The sequence below is a fragment of the Rhinolophus hipposideros genome (genome assembly GCF_964194185.1).
Source record: "Rhinolophus hipposideros genome assembly, chromosome: 6".
In the NCBI taxonomy this organism is placed as follows: Eukaryota; Metazoa; Chordata; class Mammalia; order Chiroptera; family Rhinolophidae; genus Rhinolophus; species Rhinolophus hipposideros.
Genome location: NC_138052.1, coordinates 13,047,478 through 13,074,012, shown reverse-complemented (window position 1 = coordinate 13,074,012; position 26,535 = coordinate 13,047,478). Strand labels below are relative to the sequence as shown.

General features: G+C 35.4%; 1 protein-coding gene across 3 annotated transcripts in view; it reads left to right on the top strand.

The window, feature by feature from the left end:
• DPP10 (dipeptidyl peptidase like 10) overlaps positions 1-26,535 on the top strand; it is a 649,316-nt gene that overhangs the window by 543,151 nt on the left and 79,630 nt on the right. For all 3 annotated transcript variants that reach the window (XM_081051712.1, XM_081051713.1, XM_081051714.1), the window contains 3 exons: positions 8,139-8,259; positions 19,329-19,483; positions 25,720-25,817. In XM_081051712.1, the coding sequence (XP_080907838.1) occupies positions 8,139-8,259; positions 19,329-19,483; positions 25,720-25,817 (374 nt within the window). The remainder of the gene's footprint in view (positions 1-8,138; positions 8,260-19,328; positions 19,484-25,719; positions 25,818-26,535) is intronic.

Here is a 26,535-nt window from a genome sequence, read left to right as displayed (position 1 = left end):
GCAGTGAGGGCTTAACCACAGTTTTCAGCCTTCTTCCCTCAGTCTTTTCTCCGAGGTCTGCCGTGAACGTTGGGTTCAGCTGTGCTATATATGCTGCCCCCTCAGCCCTGTGGGCCGTAAGCGGAGCCCTAGCAGTCCGAGTCCTTCCCTCTCCCGCAGCGGCGGTAGTTCCGGGATGCAGCGAGCTCGGAGCACTGAGCTAGGTCTTTGTCCTGCGCCCGCGGGGCTCCATCCCGTACTTCTCCCTTCCCTCCTCCCCCGCTCGCGCGATTCACCCACCTGGAGGTGAATTCAGTAGTGGACCTCTTCGTCTTGCCTGTCTGCTGTGCAGGGAGTGTTTTGTGGCGTTATTGTTGTCCAATTAGTTGTAAATTCCAGGGGAGCTTTACAGAGGCTCACCTCACGCCGTCATTTTGATCCTGATTCCCTGTGTTGTTAGTGTTTGTTTGTGTGTTTGTTTATTCGAGAATTGTGTTCTGAGAACATTTAAGGTAGGCTAGGCTAAACTATGATGTTTGGTAGATTAAGTGTATTAATTGCATTTCGACTTATGATATTTTCAATTTATGATGGGGTTTATCTGGATGTAACCCCATTGTAAATCAAGAGCAATCTGTAATCTGTACCTTAGATGGAGCTGCTGAGTCATACAGTTATACATATGCTTTGCTTTGGTAAAAACTGTTACAAAGATTAACAAAGTGATTGTACCCATTTACTTCTCCACCAGAAGTACATCAAAGTACCAGTTGCTTTACACCTTTGACAGCACTCAATACCGGCCCTGCTTTTCATTTTTGCCATTCTTATTGTAAAACCAAGATACCCCTTTTTTTTGTCTACTTATCGTGTTTCCCTGAAAATAAGACCTAGCCGGACATTTAGCTCTAATGCGTCTTTTGGAGCAAAAATTAATTAATTAATGTAAGAACTTTTTATTTATAAATTTATATGTAAAGACTTTAAAGAATTGTTCAAAATATTTTCTAGATGTAAATGTAATATGTTGCTTAAAGGGGAATATTTTACTTCAAAGTCGATGGGAACTAGAGCCATTAATAAGATATCGCTTAAATACCTCAATATTTTTTATTTATTAAAAAAATTAAATGTCTTGCAACATGTTATATGTATGATGGAATTCAAAATGGCTTTTTGTACTCTTCCTCTTGATAAAAAGCAATTATATGTATAATTACAAGTTTTAATACTGTTCATATGATAAAACTTTCTCATTTATTGAAAAAATTATATCTATTCCTAATAATGACTCTAAACCACTGAAAATATTCCTTTGTTTAATTTATTTTCGAAATAATTTCACATTAAATTTATTTTAATAACACATATTCAGTTTACTCTAATATTAATTATTTAAGAAGTTAATAAGCTAGCATGATGGGAAATTAAAATCTTTTCTTGATAAAGCAAAAAACAAAGGTTCCACACAAATTTTGAAGCCAGTGTTGGGTCAGAGAGTATGATGAGGTTGGAGTATGGTCGATTGGCTAGGAGCACAAAGGAGCCAAGCATATGGTTATCTGAATGTTCAAATTCTATTAGGGTAGGGCAAAAGGTAAGAACTGCACATGATTTGAAGGACAGGAAGCTAATATTAAAAACTGCAATGATTGATTCTGCAGAGTGAAACTTAAAGGGATCTCAGAGGTACTAAAACATTGGCATTAGAATATACAAAAGTTTGAGACATAAGCAGAAAGCCATATATTAGGAATAATACGTCCATTTTGACAATTATTATCCTTTTGAAGCAAAATGTTGAAATTATTCTTCTGTCAGCTGTCTCCCATTTCCACCTTCCATTATTTTATTGCCACCAAATTTTTCCTAAATATTTTCCTAATCACTCACCTGCTCATAAACTTAAAGCTGCCAATTACTGAAAAAACTGGGGTTCAAACTATTGGGAGTAACATTCAAGCTACTCTATGGCTCGGCACCATCTTAACTTTTACAGTTTCCATATGTATATTGACATGTATATGAATCTTAAAAAAACAGTTCTCATATTTGTACAACTGTTCAGCTTTTGCTTTAGCTCATTGTGTTCCCTCAGCCTGCCATTACTTCCTCTCTACCTTCCTAATCCCATGGAATCACTCCTTGTCATTTATGGCACAATTTAGATTCTATATCTCTTAAAAATCTCCATGAATCAATTTCCCCACACTGACCCGTGCCACTTATGGCTAAGTGCTGTAATATGTGTTCCCCCCACACTGGGTTTTAGAAGTTCACCTGCCTATCTCTCATATAAAACTATAATCTATTGATGACAGGGACTACACCTTAAAAAATCTTCATAACCCCAGACATACTTAGCAGAGTACTTTTTAACAACAAATTGCAAATTGGCTTTTAAAGGTTCAGAGAATTAAACAAACTAATTTCATTTATGGAGCATACACATGCAGAAAACCAAAGGGGAAGGTGTGGAGGGATGGGTAAAAAAAGGTGAAGGGGACTATAGTCAATAATATTGAAATAAATTTTCACGGTGACAGATGATAATTACAATTAGTGGTTTGATCACATCGTAAGGTATAAAAATATTGAATCACTATATTATACATCTGAAACTGTAATACTTAATGTTGTATACCAACTATACTTCAATTTTAAGAAAATAAAAAAATAAAAATACAAAGGAAAACTTATTTACCTCAAAATCAGTAGTTTTCAACTGGGGGTCATTTTGGCCTCCCCCAGAGGTCTTTAGGTAAATTCTAGAATCATTTTTGGTTGTCACACTGAGGAAAGAGTCTGCTGCTAACATCACATATGTAGAAGGGAGAGATACTGCTAATCATCCTATAATGTCAGAACAATCCTCCACAAGAGGGAAATATCCAGTCCTAAATGCCAGTCGTGTCAAGGTTAAAAAACCCTGCTCTGAGTTAAGAAAACACTCTTATTATCATCAGTTTCATATTTAAAAATAAAGCTAAACACCAACTGTTTATGTAGCCCACATGCCAAACTAATTTCTGTATCACTAGTGTCATTTTTTATTACCCCTGAAATGAATTTATGTATATTTCTATTACCCGGTATAATTTACATAAATAAGATCAAGTATTTTCAGTGTATTTTATACTTAATGTATATTCCCAGTTTTTTCTGTTTGACTACCTGTTTTTGACTCCTGTCTCCCATTGTGCATCCACCTTCCAACACACATACACAACAAGCCTTTATCTTTCCATAGTACCTTGGGTTTCCCTGAAAATAAGGCCTAGCCGGTTATTCAGCTCTAATGCGTCTTCTGGAGCAAAAATTAATATAAGACCTGGGATTACATTGTGTTATATTATTATATGATGTTATGTTATGTTATATTTATTATATTATATTATATTATATTATATTATATTATATTATATTATATTACATTACATTACATTACATTACATTACATTACATTACATTACATTATATTAGACCAGGTCTTATAGTAAACTAAGACCGGATCTTATATTAAATTTTCTCCAAAAGACACATTAGAGCTGATTGTCTGTCTAGGTCTTATTTTTGGGGAAACACGGTAATAGTTTCTTCATATACATATTATAAGGAGAGAGAGAGACAGAGAGAGAGAGAGATAGGTAGATATAGCTAGAGATAGATAGACAAATAAATGTAGATATAGATCTATCTATCTATCTATCTATCTATCTATCATCTATCTACCTATTTATATATAAAACTGTAGTTTTCTCCTGTTTTTATATGTATTTATAAACTGCCACTGAGTCACTGTTGCTGAGCCACTCATTGCCAGAGGCAAATATTTTCATTTCCTAACCAGTACTTCACCTTTTGCAGAAAGTAACTAGAACCTATCTAGCAAAGAAGCTGAGAAGATTAGTTTGCAAGGGAGTCTTGGAAATGGAAATTTCAGGCTTCTAAGGACCCACAGTAATCAAAGACTATAGAGGGCTTGTGTGGGGCTGAGTACCAACAGACGATATCCAGTGTACATTTGTTGGTGAGATTCCTGCTACTACAAGTTTGTATTAGTATTGTCGTTTTCTGGTGCACAAACATGGGTTCATGTTGAAATTAGTTTTTCATTGTGTGTTGCTAGACAACATCTCAATGAAACTTCTCCATTAAGGGCTACAGGTAGTTTTCAATCACATTGAAAATATGTAATACTATTTATTCCCCTCAAAATCCTAATGTTATTACATACTGTGGATGTGTCATACCATGCAAGCATTCACTGGATGGGTTTTCACTTTGACTACTCTTTTTAGTCAACTAAACACTGCCAAAATAAATATCTCTACATGATTGTTTTTTGTTTTGTTTTGTTTTATGGTTTTTTTTTTTGTTGTTTTTTTTTTTTTTTTGCAAGACAAGGTCCCAAGTTTGGAATTGCTGATGAGATGGAATATGTTTTGTTTTCAATCATTATATTGCTTTTCCATGTGAGCATAACACTTTATATTTTCACAATCAACATAGGAAAGGACCCCTTCACCATATCTCTGCCAATGAGATTGTCTCGTAATTACAATTTTTCCCCCAGAAAGCAAGCCTCAGTACAAGGCAATCCAACTTGACTCTGTGTAACTTTACAGATCCTCTTACATCATTATAACACATGAGGTTTTTTAAATAATTCAGTTTTATCATGTAAAAGTATCACAAAAAGCACTTAAATCAGAAAAGGTGGAATAGCTCTTCAGTAACATTTCAGCTAAAATAAGTCAAATATTCAATTCTGTTTTATTTTGCTGTTCTTTTTCTCTCTTTTTTTTTTTTCCTTTTATGCTGGTTAAAGTTTAGGAGACTGCTTGCTGTGTTTGTATTGGGCATTGTCTCTGGTTGAATCAGTCCCACTAGGCTAATTTACATTGTGATTACTCTCAATCCCCAAACCTTAATGACTTTTAACATCAAGTGTTCATTTCTTGCTGTATGTCCATCACAAGTTGGTGCAGGTGGGGAGAGTTCCCTCCATGCCTATTCACCCAGTGGGGTGCAACCATCTGAAACATTGCTGGTGGTTGTGGCAGGTGTAAGAGAAGGAAGGAAGTTGAAAATTAGCTCTGAAACACTCCGGCCCAGCAATGACACATATTTTGTCCAATAACTTGTTAATTAATAATATTGACTAATACATTTATTGGAATAATTTCTTGGAACATTTATTACATATTTCTCAACTTATCATGATTCAATAAATAGTATTTCAGTTGTTTTCCTCTTCCTTCAGTGGTGACTTTCCCTTTTTTGAATTATTTTGTAAGTGTATTAAGAATATTAATTTTGAAAAACTGGATAGTTGACTTGCTTTATCGAGTGAAGAGTTAATGAAGATTTAAATGGTCAAATCGCTATCCATTTCTATTTGTTACACTCTTTAGGTGGCTCAGGGACTTGATCAAATGGCATCAAAAATATTTTGACAGTTTAATCAGGAACATTAGGATAAATGGCATTAGTGTTTGTCATATTTTCAATGTGATTGAAAACTACCTGTAGCCCTTAATGGTTTCCATTTGGGTTCAGTTTAATTTTATTAGAGTGCCCAGCTAGTACCTGAGAATATTTGCAGCTCTCATATTGCTAAGGGAGTGGTTAGCATTTGTGATTATTATTTGAAACTATATAATTCAAGGAAAAACACTGGTGATTGCAGGAGGTTAGAAGATTAGAAATGTATATTGAAAGTAGCCACTCATTTTGCAACCACAGAAAATTGATCGTGTGCACATTCTCTGGTATTGCAGCTTTCAGTGAATGGCATTAATATTCTGATTCCATATTGCTTATTCTTTTACATTGAAGCAGATGTCAGTTTCATATGGATTCTGAATATCATCCAATCTGTTCTTCAAATATAAATGTGATTACTGGTCAATGATTTGGCATAATTTATACATCTGCTGAAATCGTGGAGGTTTTATTAATTATGTGGACTTAGAGTTTGTTCTTTTCAGAAAGCTGAGGATTTAGAAGAATATTACTTTAGGTTAAGTCATTCTTACTCCTAATTATAGCCACATGTGCTTAAGTAGCCTGGGTGGGGATGAGCTACACTGTCATGACTCACAAATCATAATCAGAAGGTTCATATACAATAAAATATTCCCTCCAAGTAAGGAAGATTTTGTGTGCTTATTTCATATACTGTTTGTGAAAAGGAAGATGGTAATATACAAAAGATATAAAACTAAAGCTTTAGATGGCTAGAATCAAGTTAATATATTTTTCTCAGTTTTGTGGGATACTGAAAGTCGCTAAAACCTACTTCCATCAAGTGTCCAAACACCTGAAATATAGTTCTTAAACTTTTGCCTATGTGTGAATCACATGCTTTCAATCATAAGCTTATTTCTTATTTTCTATTATCACTTGAAAACTTCCTAAAGGAAGTGAAAACAGTAAATAGCATTTGTTAATATCTCTCCTCCTCCTTCTCCTGCTAGCACTATCATTCCTGCTATTATTATCCTACTATTACTCCTAATGCATATCTAACAACATAATGCATGGTACAAGTCAACATTTTGGGATATATAGAGGCTGAAGCTGTAGAGGTTTTGTTTTGATTTACAGTTTGTAACCTCCAAAAAGCTTAGGATTTTGAGCCAAATTATCCTCAGCCAAATTAGGTCAGCCCTGCTTCTAGTAACAGCCACATGTGCTATGTGTTCCATACCCACCCTCTCATTCATTCTTCACAATGGATAGCTAAGGTAGGAGTGAGAAATCCACATATAGAAAAAGAAGACTATGATTTAGAAGGCTTAAGAAAATTATCAAAGTCACTGAGATTTTAAATTTAGGCTGCCCAAACTTTTAAACACCCTTTTATGTCCTTCCCCTCCTTCTTCCCTTCCTTCCTTCCTTTTTTCACCCCTGCCAAATTCCTCTTCTTATATTGGCATTCTCACTTGTAATATAAATGTCAGATAGTGGTGGAATGACTACTTAAATACCCTAACTGTTAAATGCTTGCTAAACAGCAAGAATCAACACAAAACATCAATGATATTTTCTGGACATTAACACTGTTTTCATCACTGTGCAAACCAAGATTTTAAATCCAGGACTTCATAATTAATCAGAAAATTATTTCAGAGGTTCTTAGGTTTGCTGTGTTTGCTATTGAGTAATGATCCTACCACATGCTGCAACCCGTGAGTACTAGGCCATCTTTCACATTCTCAATAGAATGTTCCATCTAATTAGCAATTTTGCTTGCAATGGACAATGTTATACGTCCCCCAACATGTGAATGAGACATGGTTCAGTGAAAGTTCTATTATCACATAGGCTGGCAGATTGAAATGTTTAGCATTACAAATATTTTGAAGTGGGTTACAAATAATTTTAACCTGATTTATTTCTATTAAAGACAGCCTTTTGTGTGGACAGACACTGTTTAAATTCTACTGTTGTTTCTGTTGTTGGGGCTGTTGCTGTTGATATAATTTTGGAAGGCTCTGTAATGCGTTCAAATTAAAACTCCTTTCTTGACCCTTCAAGCACAAAATTATTATTAATGCTATGCTATTTAGAAAAGAATTACCGGGGAAATTTGGGGAGTAGTAAGGTGTTTCCCACTTATTAATTCAAAGGAATTTTGCTATCCTTTCTTTTTATTGGTGGATCCGTGAGTTGAACTAGATAAAATCAGAGATTTTTTTAAAGATTATTTACTTGATCACCAAATGCATTTTTGTAAAAGACTCCAAATTGAAGCATTCAGTCAGTCAGTTGGTTGTTACTAAAATGGTATCTAGTACAGTTATCAGTCTCTTAAATACACAAAGTTTTATCTCAAAGCCAAAACAATTTTGTGGTAAGAGAAAGAGATTATTAAGTAGATGAGAAGTTGTTGAAACATGGGTGTAAAAGTTTCGATGCTGAGTATCATTTAATTTCTAAATGATAATTTGATATTGATATGATAAGGAAAGGAACAGCAATTAATGATTAAAGGCAATACAAATATATACATTAAATAAAAACATGTTGAAAGCAGGCAAATAATAAAACACTTAGCTTTCCAACTATTGTTGTGTAATAGGAAAGTTTTCAAAAAGGCTTCCTAATATGTTGTGTTTTGTTTTGTTTGTTTTCCATATTTCCTGATCCAGATTTATATTTTTGAAAATAATATCTACTATCAACCTGATATAAAAAGCAGTTCATTACGGCTGACATCTTCTGGAAAAGAAGGAATTATTTTTAACGGTATTGCTGACTGGTTATATGAAGGTGAGTTGAACAGATTTAGTTTCAAAAGAACACAAATGCATTATTTTAGATAATATCACTAAGAAAATCTGTTCATTCCAGCACAATGCTTGCAGCACTTCCTCATTCCCTCTCAAAACTTCCTTCATGCTTTCATATCTTTGCATATGCTCATATTTTGACTAGTGGTGATTCATATCTACTTATATGATTCCATGTTTGATTGCTCTGTCTGTCTATCATCTATCTATCTATCTATCTATCTATCTATCTATCTATCTATCTATCTATCTATCTGTCTATCTATTTATCATCTATCTATCTATCATCTATCTATCTGTCTGTCTGTCTGTCTGTCTGTCTGTCTGTCTGTCTGTCTATCTATCTATCTATCTATCTATCTATCTATCATTTACACATTTTGTTCAGGCTAGATAGATTTTATTTTGGACGATGCCTAACTAATGAACATGAATGATCACCTTACATCACTCTGGAATTATATGTTGAATATTTCTGACTCTGTGCAAAAGAGGAAATAAAAAAACCTTTACTGATTAAAAAGTAGAGGAAAGGTACTTGATTTTATCATTTCCATTTAGAACATTCTGTCACATTTTAAAAGCCATTGCATAAGGATCAAAATACAACCTACCTAAAGAGTTAATTTGCAATAACTGTTGAATTAAGTTATAATCATAGCTGAGAATACAAATAGGAATAGGATGATGAAAACCTTTGTCCATTTTGATCGTGTACCGATTGTCAGCTGAGTTATAGGTACAGGTTATCTGGGGGAAGATTCAAAGCTTGCATTTAATACCTAGGTTTCAGACTCTGAAACTAATCTCAGCAAAATAAGTCAATATTTAAACTAAGTTAATCTATTTGATTAGAAATTATAAAGCTAAAATCATCTAGAAAATAAATTTTCTAGAGCAATATTGGCAGATGCAATCTCTGTACCTCAGAGTCAATATTTTTAATTCTGTAAAAAAAATGTTCAGCTCATTTATTTATTGATTTGTTCCCTCATTCAGCAGATAGTATTGAAGACCTACTACGTTCAAAATACTTGTCCACATCTGAGATACATCAGGGAACAAAATAAATTACTGCTATCAGGTCCTTACATTAAAAGAAAAATCTTTCTGGGTAGAGTTATTTTAAGTAAGAAACGTTATAGCCCTTAAGATATCTATGTATATGTGTATATGTATATTTATATTTATAATATATTTGTGTATATATTATACACATAACCAAAGATTTGAGAGGTCACCATTTATTCTGAGGAACACTGGTAGCTCCTGTGGAAATATAAGCAATAAATCATGCTATGAAATTTTTTAAAATTGAAATTCCAAAGTAGATAAGCATGGTTCTTCGGCTGACAGTGTCAGAAGCTGACTGTGGCTTTCTTATTTTAAAAAGATAAATTATTGGAAGGGCCTGGGATGGCCCAGTGAATTGTAAAAAAAGGTGGTGAACAAACCAGAAACATGGATAGTCCTGGGAATCTAGGTAGCCAGAGCAAACCATCTCTTACCTAGAGGAGCTAGGTAAGATATACTCTTTATGTGCAAAATATTGTTGGCCTGTGTGAGACTCTGACAGGTTAGTGCAGTGTGGTAAGTAGTCAAGTTACAGTAAATACAGGATTCTGTAAAAGAACGAAGGAGAAAATCTCAGCCCATTCTAGAGATTTGCAAATATTTTCCTAAAGGAGACACCCTATGAGTTGAGTCTGAAAGATTAAGAAGTGTAACACATAAGAAGAAACTGGGAGGGAAAATCCAAGCTAGAGTTAAAAGCTTCCAAAAGCACCATAGGGTGAAATAGCATGATATGTGCCCAGGGAACTAAAATCTGCTTGTTATTATTAAAACACAAATTTTGAGAGAAAAGAAGGCAGCAAGAACCAAGGGATAGTGACCCTAAAAATAATCTGGGGTTTCTATTATTTTTCTACTAGTAAATGGGGAAACTAATAGAACTTTTCAAGTAAGGGAGTGTCAAAATTAGATCTTTCATATTAAACAGATCACTTGGCCACAGTGTGAAGCTGGATTGAATGGCAAAAGGAATAGTGAGCACCTATCATGTGTTTTCTACATTCTATCCAGACGTAATGAGGAAAAGGACTATGGTTAAAGAAGGAAAAAGGAGAGAAGATTCTAACATTGATGAGGTGGTAAAGGAGCTAGATCTTAGTAGTTAAATGGATGCAATGGACGTGATGTCAAAGATGATTGTTTCGCTCCTGGTTTGGTCCACTAGTAAGTAACGAGCAAGCATTCACAGGGAGTAGTGGACTTCGGGGAAGAGACGGATAGTTTAGTAACACCGGTGCTTCCTAGTACACTGGCATGCTGCATTACGTGACAAAATGTGATCCTTACCATGGAAGAAGTTGAAGTCCACTGAGGGGATACTCAGTATAAAGTGTACTGACGTGACCAGTGATGGAGAGGACTTGGGCCTCTGTCCCTTAGGGAAGGCTCCAAAGAGTTTATGGTATTACACTTTTACAGAAATTGTAAGGAGAGAGATTAAAGACCATTGCCTGACCAATAAGGTGTTTTCTTAATTAGAGAATGAAAATCTGTATATTTTGTCTGAGAGTGAACAGTGTTTTGGGGGATAGGCACAACAAACAGGTAACAGAAACTTTTTCTGATGACCCTGTAGGTCTGACACATTCCAAAGGGGAAATGGAAAAATTATATGTTTTGCCATTCAAATCCAACTCAATCCTTTGGGCTCTTATGCTGTATGTAAATTACTGTATCTGTAATTACTGTATCTGTAAATTACTGTATCTGTAGGAAACTCCAGATGTGGTATGTGATTTAATCCTCACAGTAGTGCAGCTAATCACTAACTGAAGAAACCAAGTGTCAGGGAGGATAGGTGACTTAGACATGGCCTAGGGGTTTAAGAGGGACAGAGTGGCACTTGAAGGTGTGTCTTCAAAGCCTGTGCTTAATCCCTAATCTGCTCTACCTGCTACATTGCAATGCCTTTCATTGTGCCCTAAAATGTGATATACCTTATTATGCTTCTAAGCCACTGGTCTTTTTCCTTAGCAAAGACTCTGAACCCTATTGTCCATGGACTTACTTCAATTCTTGCTTTATTTCCAAGAGTAGGGACACCATCAAGGAAATCAATGTTTAGGTTTGGCAGAGGGATTTCAGCAATTCATATGTCATTGATTTGTCCTTCATCATTCTGCCTGCCATCCCCAACCTATGGTTCAAGAGTCCCACATGAACCTTAATCTCCCACTCTCACTTTGCTTGTCCAGTGTGCCAAGAGCTCCCAGATTCCAGACCTTCTCTTTTCCCTTCAAAATGTTCACCACAACACAGCAATTTCTAGGAGGATTGCATATAATCTTTATCAGTATGTATGAGGTAATCTATTGTAAAAATTACCTTTTTATTACTTTATTGAAATCAATAACAATCTGAATTAGTGTGTGGGAGACTCAAGAAGTAATATATAACATTTCCACTTACTTTTTTGATTGAAATTAGCCTTCTGTAAATGTCATAGAAAAAAAGATTAGATAAGGAATCACATAAAAGATAAAGTGTTTTTTTAATGACAAATTTTAAGGGCCTGCCTTAATCTTTTTAGGACCAGTCCAATCTGTAAGCATGGCTATTGTTCCCAATCCCAGTCACTAATGTCAGATCCTTAAAATGTCATTTTAAAGCCTGTTTGTCTTTATTTCTTGCATTATTTAATTTCTAAGGAAAATAAAAGCAAATAAAATAAAACATGTTTTAAAGAGTTAGTAAAGTTCAGAAGAAGAATAAAACATCATGCTCAAAATGAAACATCACTCTAAATAGAATTCACACAAAGCACATCTAATGTTATTCGTGTAAATTAGTGTGTTTAACAAGGTAGCTTAACTAAATAATCAGATCAAAGTTTTGTTAAAAAAAGTAAAATTCACAATTGCCAAGTTTATAACTTGGTAATTTTCCGTAAAGTATTGAATCTATTAAATAGAAACAAAAAATGACTGTCAGTTTCAATTATTTAAGCATATAGAATAATGGAACTAGCATGCCCAAATGATTTATAAATATATTTTAGAACCTCATATTTTTAAGTAATTCCTCTTTGAAATTCTATCTAATAGTTATTGAATGCAAATATCTATTAGGCATTAACTGACAGCAATAAAATATGGAGTAAGGGTTTCTCTGTTTTGGGTACTTCCAATTTAGTGGAATTAAAAACTGTAAACAGCTACTATATAAGGAACTATTGGAGAGTGGGAAATATAAATATAAATAAAACTACCTGTCAGCATACTCAATAGAAGTATAACTATAATTAATTCTGATGGGATCAGGAGATATAGGTGACTTCATAGAGGAAACAATCTTCACAATGAACTTTAAGAATGTTAGGATTAAACTGAGAGAAAAATTTTACAGGATAAACAATATCTTTATCAACAAATTGTGATTCTTTTACTCTTTTATTGTTTAATGAAAACACGCAAAGGGACTATTTTCACTGTATTTTTTGCTTTCTCTTGGTTACAGGAATGACATTAGTTTATTCATTGATTCCACAAACATTTATTGAGTGAGCACTTACTAAATCCCAGGAAAACTGGACTGTGACACATAAACCAAACCAAACAAAAACAATTAGAGATACAGCTATGGAAGCCAGAGGAATTTAGGGTAGTGGACAATGCTGAATCTCTGCAGCGCGGACAGGCTAAAGATTCCAAAGTTACTGTGAGAACTTGACAAGAGCAAAATCAGACAATCAACGGTACCAGGAGCAAGGTTGCTGTGGATAGAGGTGTAAATGGGAAGTAAGAAGGTTGTAAATATCGATAATTCTTTCAAGAAAGTTGAAAGTGAGATACAGAAAGTAAGGGGGAAAACATCAACTATAGGCCCACAGGGCTGGCAGAAGGATCCAATCTAAGTTGATAAACTATGAATGGATAAAATCAGCTTACTTTTCAGAACACCAGGTTAATGCAAACACAATGAGTTATATGAATTTGTTTTCAGTAATTATTTTGTGTTGAGGCTATGTTTTTAAATGTCTGTGGTATAAAGCAACACGTGTTGTAAGTTCCATCTGCTCTTCAGTGAGATTTTCTAATAACCACGATGAAGGACCCAGCCTACACTGAAATGGAATGCAATGCAATTTGTAAAAATACTTTGTTTATAAGTAATATATAATTGACACAGGAAGTTCAATCTGTGAGTAAAGTTCCTGTTATTTGCAATTAAAAGTGTGTAACTTTTCCAAGAGGACTTTTAAGCAAATTCATATTAAAAATTATTTTATCTCCTTCCCATTTCAGTTAGCTTTGTTTTGGGACCTGAAGGAAATCATACAATGGTACTACTTTGGTATTTTAGCATTTTTGTGAGGAACAATTTTAGGCATAGATCACACTAAAATAAATGAGAGTAGATGACATCAAGTTGCTCATGAAGGTGCCCTCAAATCCGGGCCATTCTAATTCCTGAGAGGTACTTGTACACACACCCACCTCAGCACCTAAGATGGAACCGGCTTCTTATAAACCCTGAGTGTTGATTTCCGGCAACTCAATCTTTGTTTACCTTCAAGTCTCATAAGACTTAGAGTTTACACTCAATCATCATTTAGGGTGTTTTTCTTCAGTGTGTCATGTGGATGACTTATGGACCCTCATCTGAATTTTAAGTTGTGTGTATAAATCAGGGTGAAGATCACAACTGGAAAATTAATGCATGGCACATTCAAAATAGTATTCAAAGTTTTATTGAGGAAGGGGCTGCTTATCAAAGATAAGGGATATGCAGCAACCTATGGTTGTAATGGTTTAGCCATTAACATCTGAAGTGGGAAAGGGAGGCAGCTATTACTAGAACCTAGAAGGAGGAAATCCTGCAGTTTCCACAGTAATACCATAAAAGCAGTGAGTTTGGGTTGAGGAACACAGCCAAGTTCACATGATTTCAAACCGTGGGAACCAAAAAACAAATTCCATGCACTTACTTTCTTCTTTGATTGGATTCAACTGGTTTCATGTTGCCCATACCCAACAAAAAGTCAAAAACCATGGTAGTATTATTATTCAAATAAAAGTTTGTGTTCCCAAAGAAGAGCACACAAGGTCCCTCTGGTACTGTTTCATTGTAGACTGGTATTAGTCCAGTTATACATATTTGTCTGAAATGTATAACTACATCCAACACTTGTGCTTTTTATATAAGGGCTTTGGGGAAATGCCCCAATAAAGCAAAGAAATAGACTTATCAAGGGTCCCTTTATTAACTTCCCATTCCTTTTTACCTTCAGCCAGCATTTTGACTAGACAGGTTAATTACCTGGTGGATCAAACCGGAACTTTATTCCTGCCGAATTGTATCCCTTTGCTTCTTTTTCTTAATGAGGATACTACAATATCAATTTCCTTTGGAATGTAGAAATGTGGAGTTGGAAAATGAGATGGAATTGGACAAAGGAGTATTTGTGAATCTGCTGAGTTCCAAATATATTCTTCCTTGCCCTCTTTTGTATAGTAAAGAGACATGTTTATTTTTTCCCTGGCAGATGAGATTAATCATCAGACCCAGCTCAGTGACTATGTTTTCTATCTTTCCCCCCTGCCCCAGTTATGTTGTGTTCAATATGGCCAGGAGGACACTTCGGCTTCCAATTCAGAGAAGCGGAATTATGACTACATTTCCTGTCGGAGGCAATCCTCCCTTAGACATTAGGAATTTTAAACTCACCAAGTGAAAGAGAGTACTACATTTCCACTCCTTAGTTTCTAGATCTGTGCTTTCTGGATGTCCAGGAGGGAAACATATATGCTGTATGTAGGATGACATCCCAACTTCAAGGTCATTGTCAAACAAACGGTGCCAAAACCCAGACAGAGCATGCTATCTCACTATTCCATCAAGCCAGGTACATTAGTTAATGGGAACATGATGAGACCAGTGAATTCCATGGGTCTGAGCCCATTGCCCTTCTTTTGCTATAAAATATTTCCTGTTTGAAAGTAACATAGTACAGGTAATTATAGTAATGAACAACTTATCTGTAAGTCCATGAATACCAGTACTGAGAGGACTGCAGGCAGCAAAGGACTGTCCATACCTAGGATACATATCAATGTGTGTAATGATAAAATGCTACGTCTTCTTGACACAAGGGTTTCCATGTAATCCACCTGCCACCATGTAGTCAGCTGGCCCTGCTGGGAAATAATACCATATAAATAGTAGAGTGACAAAAACTATTATTGGCAAGTAGTGGTGGAAGGCAGCGGCAAGCTGACCTGCACTGAGTAGTCACATTATCCATCTGATTACTGACAGCCTTCCCTGCTATGGATGTGCTCTGGGGGACATTCAACAGTCTTCTCAGTGTTAACATTTTTACCACTTCTGATAAGTCTATGCGCTATGTTTCCCTAAACTTCGTTGTCACCAATTTTCTAATGTTACTTTTCTCATATCCCTGATCAGGTGGCCATTTATTAATTATCGTGCATGCATCAGGATGGATCCATTCTTCAAGCCAAGCAAAACTAAATATCCTGTTCAAAAGTCAGCCAACCCAGAGGACTTACATTTATTATAGTCTTTTAATGGCATTCTCAAGTCAGATTGTAGAACACTGCCTATCCAATTCTAGTGTGTTCAAGTACATCATGCAAAACTGCCCATTAACCAGGCCTGCATTTATCCCTCCTCTGCCAACTTGTGTTAGAAAACATAACTTGAGGCACAGATGTGAGAGGAAGGAGAGAAGATAAAGTAGCTGATGTAATACCATGGGCTGTGAGTTGACTTGTGTTCTAGGTCAGTCCCATGTATACCACTTCTATTTTGTAGTGGAATGTTACTGTTAGTGTTTAGTTTTCTGGTCAGTGAACCAGATAACAATCAGTTCATGATGGGCAGTTTGCGTTGCATAGTCACTTGGTATCCCGCAATCAGGCTAATTGCTTCTGCCCAAGCCAGTAGAGAGCTGCTTTTGAAATAAAGAATATTTATCAGCACAGGAGGAAATGGCTTTTCTCTAACACCTGTGCTTTGATTATCATATGGTGAGTGTCAGAAGCTCCACACAGCATCTGTTTGCCATGGATACTTGCGTTGCCATTGTGTCTGCTGGGTCACAAGGTAAAGATGGTAGGGAAGGTTGGGCCATGGCTTTGATCTACTACAAAGCCTTCAGTCACTCAGGTTCTACTCACAACTGGCAGTTTTACAGGTTCCTGGGAAATAGAACAAGGCAGCACATGTTAACGTGGTTTGTGTTGTTCTTCAAAATCCAAAGAATTCAGTCCCTCTTTACTTTTACACACGTACAGTTCCAACAAATATTGTCTCACTTTAGAAAAGATAGCCAAGTCTGTCCCAGGATACTAGATTTCTAAACTCTTCCCTTAGGATGAAGACTCTCAAACTTTATAGGAATTCAGTTTCTCATCTGCCTTTATGCCTTTGTGGATGCAGGTTGCCGCTGTCAACAAGAAGATATGTGGGAATTTTGAAGTTTAACATTTTTAGCCATAAAATAAGACACATATAACAGCATTCCCCTATGAAATGTGTTACCTAGAGACTGGTCCAGAAAGCATAAGTATATTGTGTATGTTTAATCAAACATCCTTATCCTGTGTGTCAGGGTCCCAATTCTCCTCTACCAGTATCTCCATCTTATCTTTGAGAAAACAAATGGACTTGAGCCCCTTATTTGTGTTGCAGTTCTGCAACCCTTACTATGCTCTCTTGGACCTCAGTCATATCTGCCCTGCAATACAGAAGAGAGGGACTCCTTCAAAGATGCTATGGTGACCTTCTGTGTGTGCCTAATTTTGCAGTCATGGTTTCAATTTTGTTTTTTCCTATGGGATCTCTCTGAGGTGTCAACTTCACTTCATGTAAACTTCACAATCTTCACAGTTGCCACTGTTGTAGTAATTAAGTGTCACAACCACTTGTCCTCCCTACCTGTCTTTCCTCTCTCCCCGCATTTCATTCTACATCATCACCAATAACAACCGATTACTCATGATCAATCCTTTGCTGTTGATTATCTATGCAGTAATTTTCCCCTGAAAAGATTATTATTGAATCAAAGATATAGACATAGACGACCTAATCTCAAAATCTAATATTGAAGGTCTCTTTTCTGAGTGTACTGCTGGTATCAATCACTGCATCAGTCAGGGACCCAAAAGGAAAGAGGTGGCAATTCAATACTTTGAAGAGGATTTATGTACAAAGAGATCATTTACAAAGATGAAGGTGTACAGGAGAGAGAAAAGATTTGCAATTGCTGAAAAGCTGCATGAAAAAGTAGATGAGCTGAACTTTTCACCAACAATTCATGGCTCTTGCATCACGACAATGCACCAGCTCACACTGCACTGTGAGTGAGGGAGTTTTTAGCCAGTAAACTAATAACTGTATTGGAACACCCTCCCTACTCACCTGAGCTGGCCCCCAATGACATCTTTCTTTACCCGAAGATAAAGATATTGAAAGGAAGACATTTTGATGACATTCAGGACATCAAGGGTAATACGGCCACAGCTCTGATGACCATTCCAGAGAAAGAGTTCCAAAATTGCTTTGTAGGGTGGACCAGGCACCGGCATTGGTGCAGAGCTTCCCAGAGGGAGTACTTCAAAGGTGACCATAATGATATTCAACAATGAGGTATATAACATTTTTTCTAGGATGAGTTTGCAAACTTAGATCTCAGACCTCATATAGTGAATATCTTTCATGTGACTCCAGATCTACCATCCACTTTTCTATACCTGCTTTCTGGCCTAGAAAATTAACCAGTATGAATTACATCAAAAAAGCTCCCATGCTCTCTGGAGGATGGCCATTATAATACTTCAGCAAGAGATTAGAAGAAGGGTAAAGTCAGACTATTTATTCCTTTAGCTCTATCCTTAAATGTCAGTCACCTCAAGCTTGCTGTGTGTTTTAAATGATGTCACTACACCTCTCCAGTTTTCTTTTGTGTCTGGTAATGGTTCATCTCTATGATCACTGGGGTGGTAATAGCTTCACTGCTAGTAGACTAGAATATATCTCTAGATTACATACCTCACTGCTGAATATCATTACAGTCACCTTCGAAGTACTCCCCTTGGGAAGCTGTGCAACGATACCAGCACCTAGTCCACCCTTCAAAGCAATTTTTGAACTCTTTTTCTGGAATGACCATCAGAGCTGTCATCATATTACCCTTGATGTCCTGAATGTCATCAAAATGTTTTCCTTTCATTATTTCCTTTATTTTGGGGTAAAGAAAGATGTCATTGGGGGCCATCTTAGTTGAGTAGGGAGGGTGATCCAATACAGTTATTTGTTTACTGGCTAAAATCTCTCTCACAGACAGTGCCGTGTGAGCTGATGCATTGTCGTGATGCAAGAGCCATGAATTGGTGAAAAGTTCAGGTTGTCTACCTTTTTCATGCAGCTTTTCAGCACTTCCAAATAGTAAACTTGCTTAACTCTTTGTCCAGTTGGTACAAATTCATAATGAATAATCCGTCTGATATCAAAAAAGGTTAGCAACATCAGTGCCACAAAGTTCGCAAACATAATTGTCAAACTTTGTATTTCTTATTCTATTTCCTTAGAGCTTAAAATAGTTTAATTAACCTAGCAAGTGTTCAGCTGGTTTAATGATGAGGCAATGGAAATATCAATGGATGTAAATATCAATGAATGGTAAAGTGAATATGGTTTTATGTCATATTTTAGTCTTTGATTACTGTTTTCATTCTTTTTACTCTGATAGTCCTTCCATCTTCTCCATTCACATTGCTGACAATCCATGACATCCTGACTTCATTGCTTCATTCCTTCCTCCCTTTGCATCTGCTTTTTTCTGGGATTAAAAGGGTAACTCAGAAATAGACTCTTCTCCATGAAATTTACAAAATCCAACACACTGCTTGAAAATATATATGTACAATAGAGGTATCAAGGGACAGCTGTCCGTGGGTCACTGAACCGACGTCTCTACAGTTGGTTTCAGATAACACTCATTTATTCTAGAGGAACTTCTGCATTCTCACATCGCCCACTGGTGGTCACCAGATGGAGAAAGGCTTGCCTTCCTGATGATAAATGATTCATTGGTGCCTAACATGGTAATCCCTCGGTTTACTGGAGCGTTGTATCCCAGAGGAAAGCAGTATCCATATCCTAAGGTAAGTAACGTGGAAGTGCTAGATTGTTCCCCCTCTCTCTGAATGAGTGACTTGACAGTATTCTTGGTTCAGGAACAAGTTGTCTTTGGAATACAAAAGAAGTCCCCCTTGTCCACAGACTCATCATCTTAGAGCTTGCAATAGTCTGTGCACAGTGCTTGGATAGGAAGAGATAAAGATGATTCTGGATCTGGGGACTTTTACTTTGCTGCATTTCTTTCCCTCTGAGGTTCTCAATACTGTTTTGTCTCACCCTCCCAGTGTAAAGGGTAAAAAGAGTAAGGGGCAGGGCAGCACTGATGCGAAGGCAAATGATTCTTTTCCAAGGTATATTCAATGAGGTGTCAGCAGGTATTATAAAAGAGGAAGAAGTGCCATAGTCAAATATGTTGGAAATGCTTAATTAAAAAAAGAAAATCTAGCTTCTTTCAGATGATTTTTTAGAGCACTTAATGTGCTATATGTTAATGGGTATTATAAATCTCCTATACAAAGCAGACTAAGCATAAAGAATCTCCAGAAGCATAAAGAATCACCAATAAAGAATAGACTAAGCATAAAGGATTTATTAGTATTAACATCAGTACTGTTTTGGCAGAGCAAACTCTGGAACATACTTTATCAAATGCTGGGGTAGAGCCATGGACAGGCTTAGCAAGGATAGATGGAATTGTTTTATTGAGTGAGGCAAATGTGGAAATCCTGCCCAGATAACAAACCTAGTTTCACGCGTTGCAGGAGGCCTCTGGGAACGGGTTGCAAAAACACTTGGAGTATGTTGGTTTTTCTAGTGTATGCCATGTTGAATTACTTAAGGTCTCTCTTTTAAAGTTTATTTTCCCTGTGTTTATGTAACAAAGTCTCATGAGTGAGGACCTTATGCATTAATCATATAAAGATGTCTTCTTACAGAAAAGTTTTTGAATTCGACATTACACATTTTAGCTCTTAATTAGGTAAGAAATGGCTGCTGATTTAATTTAGAAGCTCTTCTTAAGCTATTTCTTTAGTGAATTGTATTATGTATTTCCCAGCATGATAGATTTTATGCTTTTCAATTTGTATATTATATTAACTGGGAAAAGTGCTGAACTAATTACTTACCACACGTATTATATTCTACACCTGCAATGAAGGTGTGGTCAGGGTGGGGCTGGTTTTCCTTGTTTTCCTATCATCAGTCAGATCAAGTTATCCAAGGTGGGGTAAAAAACGGCTTACATACGGAGAGTCAGGAATAAGAGGCGTGTTTCCTCATTGAGATTCTGTACTGTTTTTCTTCCCATCCTGTCTTACTTCTTCCATAAGGTATGACTGACTGACAGTATGATCGGCCAGGAAGAGTGAGAGGAATCAGATCCCATGATTTTGAAATATTATTTTTAGGGTCTTCTCTGGTCATATTTAGAATTCACATATACTCAGTATCCTACAGGAAAAAAATGGCATGACCTAACAACAAAATAAACATATTCACCAAGAGATTTTTGTTGTACTCTAAGAAAGTACTTATGACTTCTCCAATAACAGGCTTAGCCATGTTTTACGGTTGCCAATCTGTGCCCGTACAACATACGTGGCCTGCTTTTTTCCAGAGAAAAACTGAAAAGACTTCTCATATACACTATTAATTCTGACATCATTTGATTTACTTATTATAATGAAAGTTCACCCAACAATTTAGATACAAAATGAAGAACTACTGACACATTTTGGAAAGCATAAGTCAATTAATAAGATATTCACACAGAACTATTCAGTTTGTTCACTGCACAAAGGGAATAAAATGAGACCCGGGGAAGGAACTACTTTTCATAATTCATTTCCCCAAAATAAGTGAGGAGTTTAGGGTTCACACACATAAGAATCATCTGCAAGAGTTATGTCTTCATGTTTCCTTCTCAGTTACGGACCTTTGGTGCTTGAACTTGGACACTCCTAGGCCTCATTATTTTAACAAGACTTATGCAAATGAATGAACAAATAGAAGCACTGAGAAAATTTAAATATGTCAGTCATAATTCAGAAACTATTGGGTTGGCAAACCTAGATACTTTGTAATGATTTAATAATTTTAGTTATTAAATATTTCTTAATAGTAAAGCTAGTCATAAAATAAGACAATGATTTATTAATTATATAAAGCATATATGCTAACAATGTGCTTTATGTTTTCAGAGAGACTTTTCACGCTTTTTTCCTCATTTATTCCTCTTCACAATTGCCTCTATTTTACAAGTAAGCATAAGTCAATTGATAAGATATTCACACACAACTATTCAGTTTGTTCACTGCACAAAGGGAATAAAATGAGACCCAGGGAAGGAACAACTGAGCTTATAAAAGTCTTTAAGTCCTTTTATAAAAGTCAGAGTTATTTTAAGATCATGGAAATAACTCAAATGTATTGATTCTGTCCCTCTCTCTAAAACTACCAAAGGTTAACTTGCATCTCAGAAGTCGTAGCTGGAATCAAAATATCTCCTTGTCAAGTTTTACAAATATATGTGGAACTCTGTTTGCTACAATTACTGTTAATGACTTAGCTATGTAAGCGTAGCTTTCTCAGACAGCCTCACACCTGCCATATATAGACATACATATATATACACACAAAATTAAACTATGTATATGTGTGCATATATATTTGATATATATATCAAATTAAACTATATGTATGTGGATATATATATGTATATATATATACACACACACTGAGGACCTTTGTCATGTATTACATACATGTCAAATATTATACATACATAATCAAATATTATTTGATGTATGTAATACATGACGAAGGTCTTCAGTGTGTGTTAATTATCACCACTTAAGTGTATTAAAAATAAACATATTCTAGTGGCCAAAGCTGAGAGAAAGAATCCCAAGCCTTCAGGTGGTTGTCATTAGGAATACCTGCCTAGGTAATTAAGATAATAGAACTCAAAGAAACTAGGTCTGAGTTTTGGTCATTGTTCTCAGAATAAATTTCAGTAACATGATGGATATATTACTTGAATGTTCAAAGTCTCATTATTTTCTACTCTGGTTAAAAAAAAAAAAGTTTGTTAGTTTTCCACTAACAGATGTAGTATTTTAATTTGCTCTTACTTACGCAATAAACTTTTAAAAAGTAGTACTTTAGACATTGAAGTAGTGCGCAGAATTCATAGTAAATTGTGTTTCAAATTAAACTAGATTAAATCAGTGCAGAAAATGTCCAATGTAGTCAGATTTACTAATGAAATACTTACACTAAACAAATATATTTGTGTTTTACTTAATTCAGCATGATTCAGAACTCATAAAATACCCTTCATTAGCAATTCAGCACAAAAGAGATGCGCAGTTCTATCTCAGTAACCTCAGGTTAATGTTCTTAATTAAAACATTATCTCGTTTAATGACAATTCAGTTGCCAGTAAAATAAGGTTAATTATTATTGAGGCTTATGTTTCAGAATCATAGAGGAAGGATTCTGTGAATTTGCAGTCTTTGTGGCAAATGTGAGTGTAAAAAGCACATAGATGAACTCCTCTAATTTGCAAACTATTGAAACAATTCAAATATTAAAAGATGGAAATGAACTTGCAGCGTGCACTTAATTTCAAACCTCCATGGAAAGATAAAAATCTAATTAAGCTTATAGAATGCGAGACAGCTGAATTTTGGAAACAGCCTGATATTTCCTTTGTATACAATTTTTCTTATGTATACAATTTTAATTTGTTTTCATGTAGAAGCTAATTGGGATATCAGTGATTCTGTGCAAGTATAAGCTTACAGTGCTACAGACATAAAAATGTCTGCCTACAATATAACAACCATATATGTCTGTGACAAAGTATATCATAAAATTATGCAATGTTAATAAGAACTCACAAAAGAGATCAAAGTAATGTATTTTTCCTTTAATCAGTTTTTTGAAAGATAAATATAAACACAGTTTTTCACTAGCTATAAAAGTCAGTGTCTTCATAATTATCATAATTTTAAATTCACTACTATATACTATCTTAGGCGCTTTTGTAAATCATCTTTTTTGTTAGTCCATATAACAAAACTATGAGATATTTTTATCTACAGAAAGTAAACCTACTCCGGCTCAAAACTTCTGACTTGTGACATATTCTGAGAATCATCTCATTTTTGATAATCAAATAAAATAATACTTTAGGATTTTTTGTTAAAAACCTGTCCAAGGTCCTTATCCAGTAGATAACAGTCAAAATGTGAACCCAGAGTTCGCTGACTCACACATAAAGCTAACCCACTTCTCAAAATGTGGTTCTTTTAACAGTGGTGTCAGCATCACCTGGGTGATTTTTAGTAATACAAATTCTCATGCCCCATCCAGAGATTAGAAACACTGGAGGAGGGCCTCAACCATCAGTGGTTAAACAAGCCCTGCAGTCCCATTTGGTGGTTCTGAAGCAGTTTAGCCTTTAATAACCACTGAGCTGATCTATACAGAGGGTGCCCCCCAAAATTTATGTACGTTTTAAGAAAGGAAAACAACTATTAAAATCGGAATACTCAATATATACCAATAACAAAAGATGAATACAAGTCACGTTTGACTTCTGCAATTACAAGAGGTGCTCAAAATGATTACCATCAGCGTCCAGACACTTCTGATTATGGCAAACTACTGCTTGAACAACGTTGACCAAAGTTTCCAGTGGTATACGTTTTTTGGGTATATATGTATATTATATACCCGGATTTTGGGTGATTATGTAATCACCCAAAATCCGTAGTTTACATTACAGTTCACCCTTGGTGGTGGTGTACATAGTGGGTTTAGACAAATGTATAATGACATGTTTCCTTCATTATGGTACCCTACAAAGTATTTTCACATCCTACAAATTCTCCCTTTCTCTGCCTATTGATCCTTCTGCCCTTCCCTGCATGCTAATTATTAATAACCTAACAAAATTCTTGAGGAGCTATTACTGACTATTGATGGAATATATTATATTGCTTTTGGTCCTGATTTAACTCCAGGTTTTGTTGATGCCAATTCCTTAAACATGGTTCTTTCTTTGTCATCCTTAAATCAGATGTGTCATTCTCTTAGATTTTTGTAAGTTCTTTTAATTCCACTCACTTTTATTTTCCTTGTCCTTCTCTGTATATCTCATATGAGCTTCTCTTAAAGCATCGGCCACACCACAGTGACATCAGTGTTTCTTTACAAACACATTAAGCCACAAGTAGTGAACTGATTCTGTTAATCATTTATTTACATACTTTTATTCATTTATTCAACATGCTTGAGGTATGTTGTTGAAAGTCCCCTTTTTTGCTTCCTAAGAGTTTACAGTATAGTTAGAAAAACTTTGAAGGCCATTGCCCAAGAATGAAGTAAAGCAAAACTACAGTAGTTAAAAGCATCATAGATTTAAATACTGGTTCTCTCAGTTAATGGATATCTCACCTTGCATGGTTTTGTTAGCTTCTCCTCTTTCATCTGGAACATCACAATTATACCATAGTACTCCAGTAGGAACATTTAGTAAAATAATTCATGAAATGTTTAACACATATTATTAGCTAGAAACATACTAACTCCTATGCAGGCTAATTATTATTTCATAAATTTTGATTTACTAAACTCAAATTACATGTTCTTACTGCTGTCTTGCTACTTTTCATGCTTGGTGTTGAGTGAGAATAGTCTGGTCCTGGCCCACCTCCCAAGGGTCACTTATACCCCATCTAGTGTTCATAAATTTAAAGGAAAACGTACAATGATTAATGCATCGTATAAATTAGATATATGGAATTTTAATCATGTGGCACCTGGGTTACTGTCCCCACCCCCCGTTTTTTTTTTTTTTTAATTAGCTAAGCTTCTTTCCCATTGCCTTTCATATCCTATAATGTGAGTGATGCTTGATCAACTTGTTTTGTTGTAAAGCCAGCCTTTCTTGTTCTTTCTGGGAAAAGAATACAATAGCTCTGCCTAATGAATAAAATCATCATGATTTTCCATCACCTTTAATTGTCTGACTAAAATGCGTAAGAAGCAGCAATCTACAAAAACAATTGAAAGCAATCAAGTTGTTGAATTTAAAATCATTTCTACTTCAGAAAAAATAAACTTTTTCCCCATTCTAACACAAAATTGTAAAAAAATCAAAATGCATTTTCTTTTTCACCTCAGTATATTCTAATGCTTAATGTAATGTGCTTAATGTATTTGCATTACAACTTTCATTTTCTCAAAGGCAGGTCAAGTGAACCCAACAATCAAATTATATGTTGTAAACTTATATGGACCAACTCATACTTTGGAACTCATGCCACCTGACAGCTTTAAATCAAGGTATGCAATTTCAATTTCACTTTTACCAGGGAATAGGTAGTTTAACTCCAATTATCATTTTGTTGCAATTTAGAGAGAGATGTGATCAGCTCAACAAATCCACTTGAAAATAAAGCTGAGGTTGCCTCCATCAGTGCAGCAATGAAGTCATTCTGGGTCTCTTGTTCCCAGGAAGCATTTACAGTTTTAAGGTGATTAACTGCAGCATAAAATGACTAGATATACTGATATTGAGAATTAGATGTTTTACATGAGATGTGACATAGATCTTTTGCATGAGGTGGGAACAAAGGATAATTTCCTATTGAATTTTCTTCCTAAAAATACTCACTTCATTTTTTTGAAAATTGTCCTCTTTAAGGGTATAATCTCCTTAAAATTTGTGCAGTTTTTTCAACTTTCTCCCTACAACTTGCCAATGATCCTCTAGCTTTCTTTTCCAGGCACGGTAACTTAATGAGTTTTTGATTATAAATATCCTACATAAGAAGCATTCTTATTTAAGAAGTGTAAGTGGGGAGAAAAGAAACATAATTTATTGTCAGGAACATAATTTTAATATTAGCAATATCTACAATAGTGAACATCAATCAAATAACCATGAAGATTTTTAAATCCACAGTAGTCTCAGACTTCAAGTGTTATTCCTTCAAATACCATGTTTCCCCGAAAATAAGACCTTGCCGGACAACCATGTCTAATGCATGTTTTGGAGCAA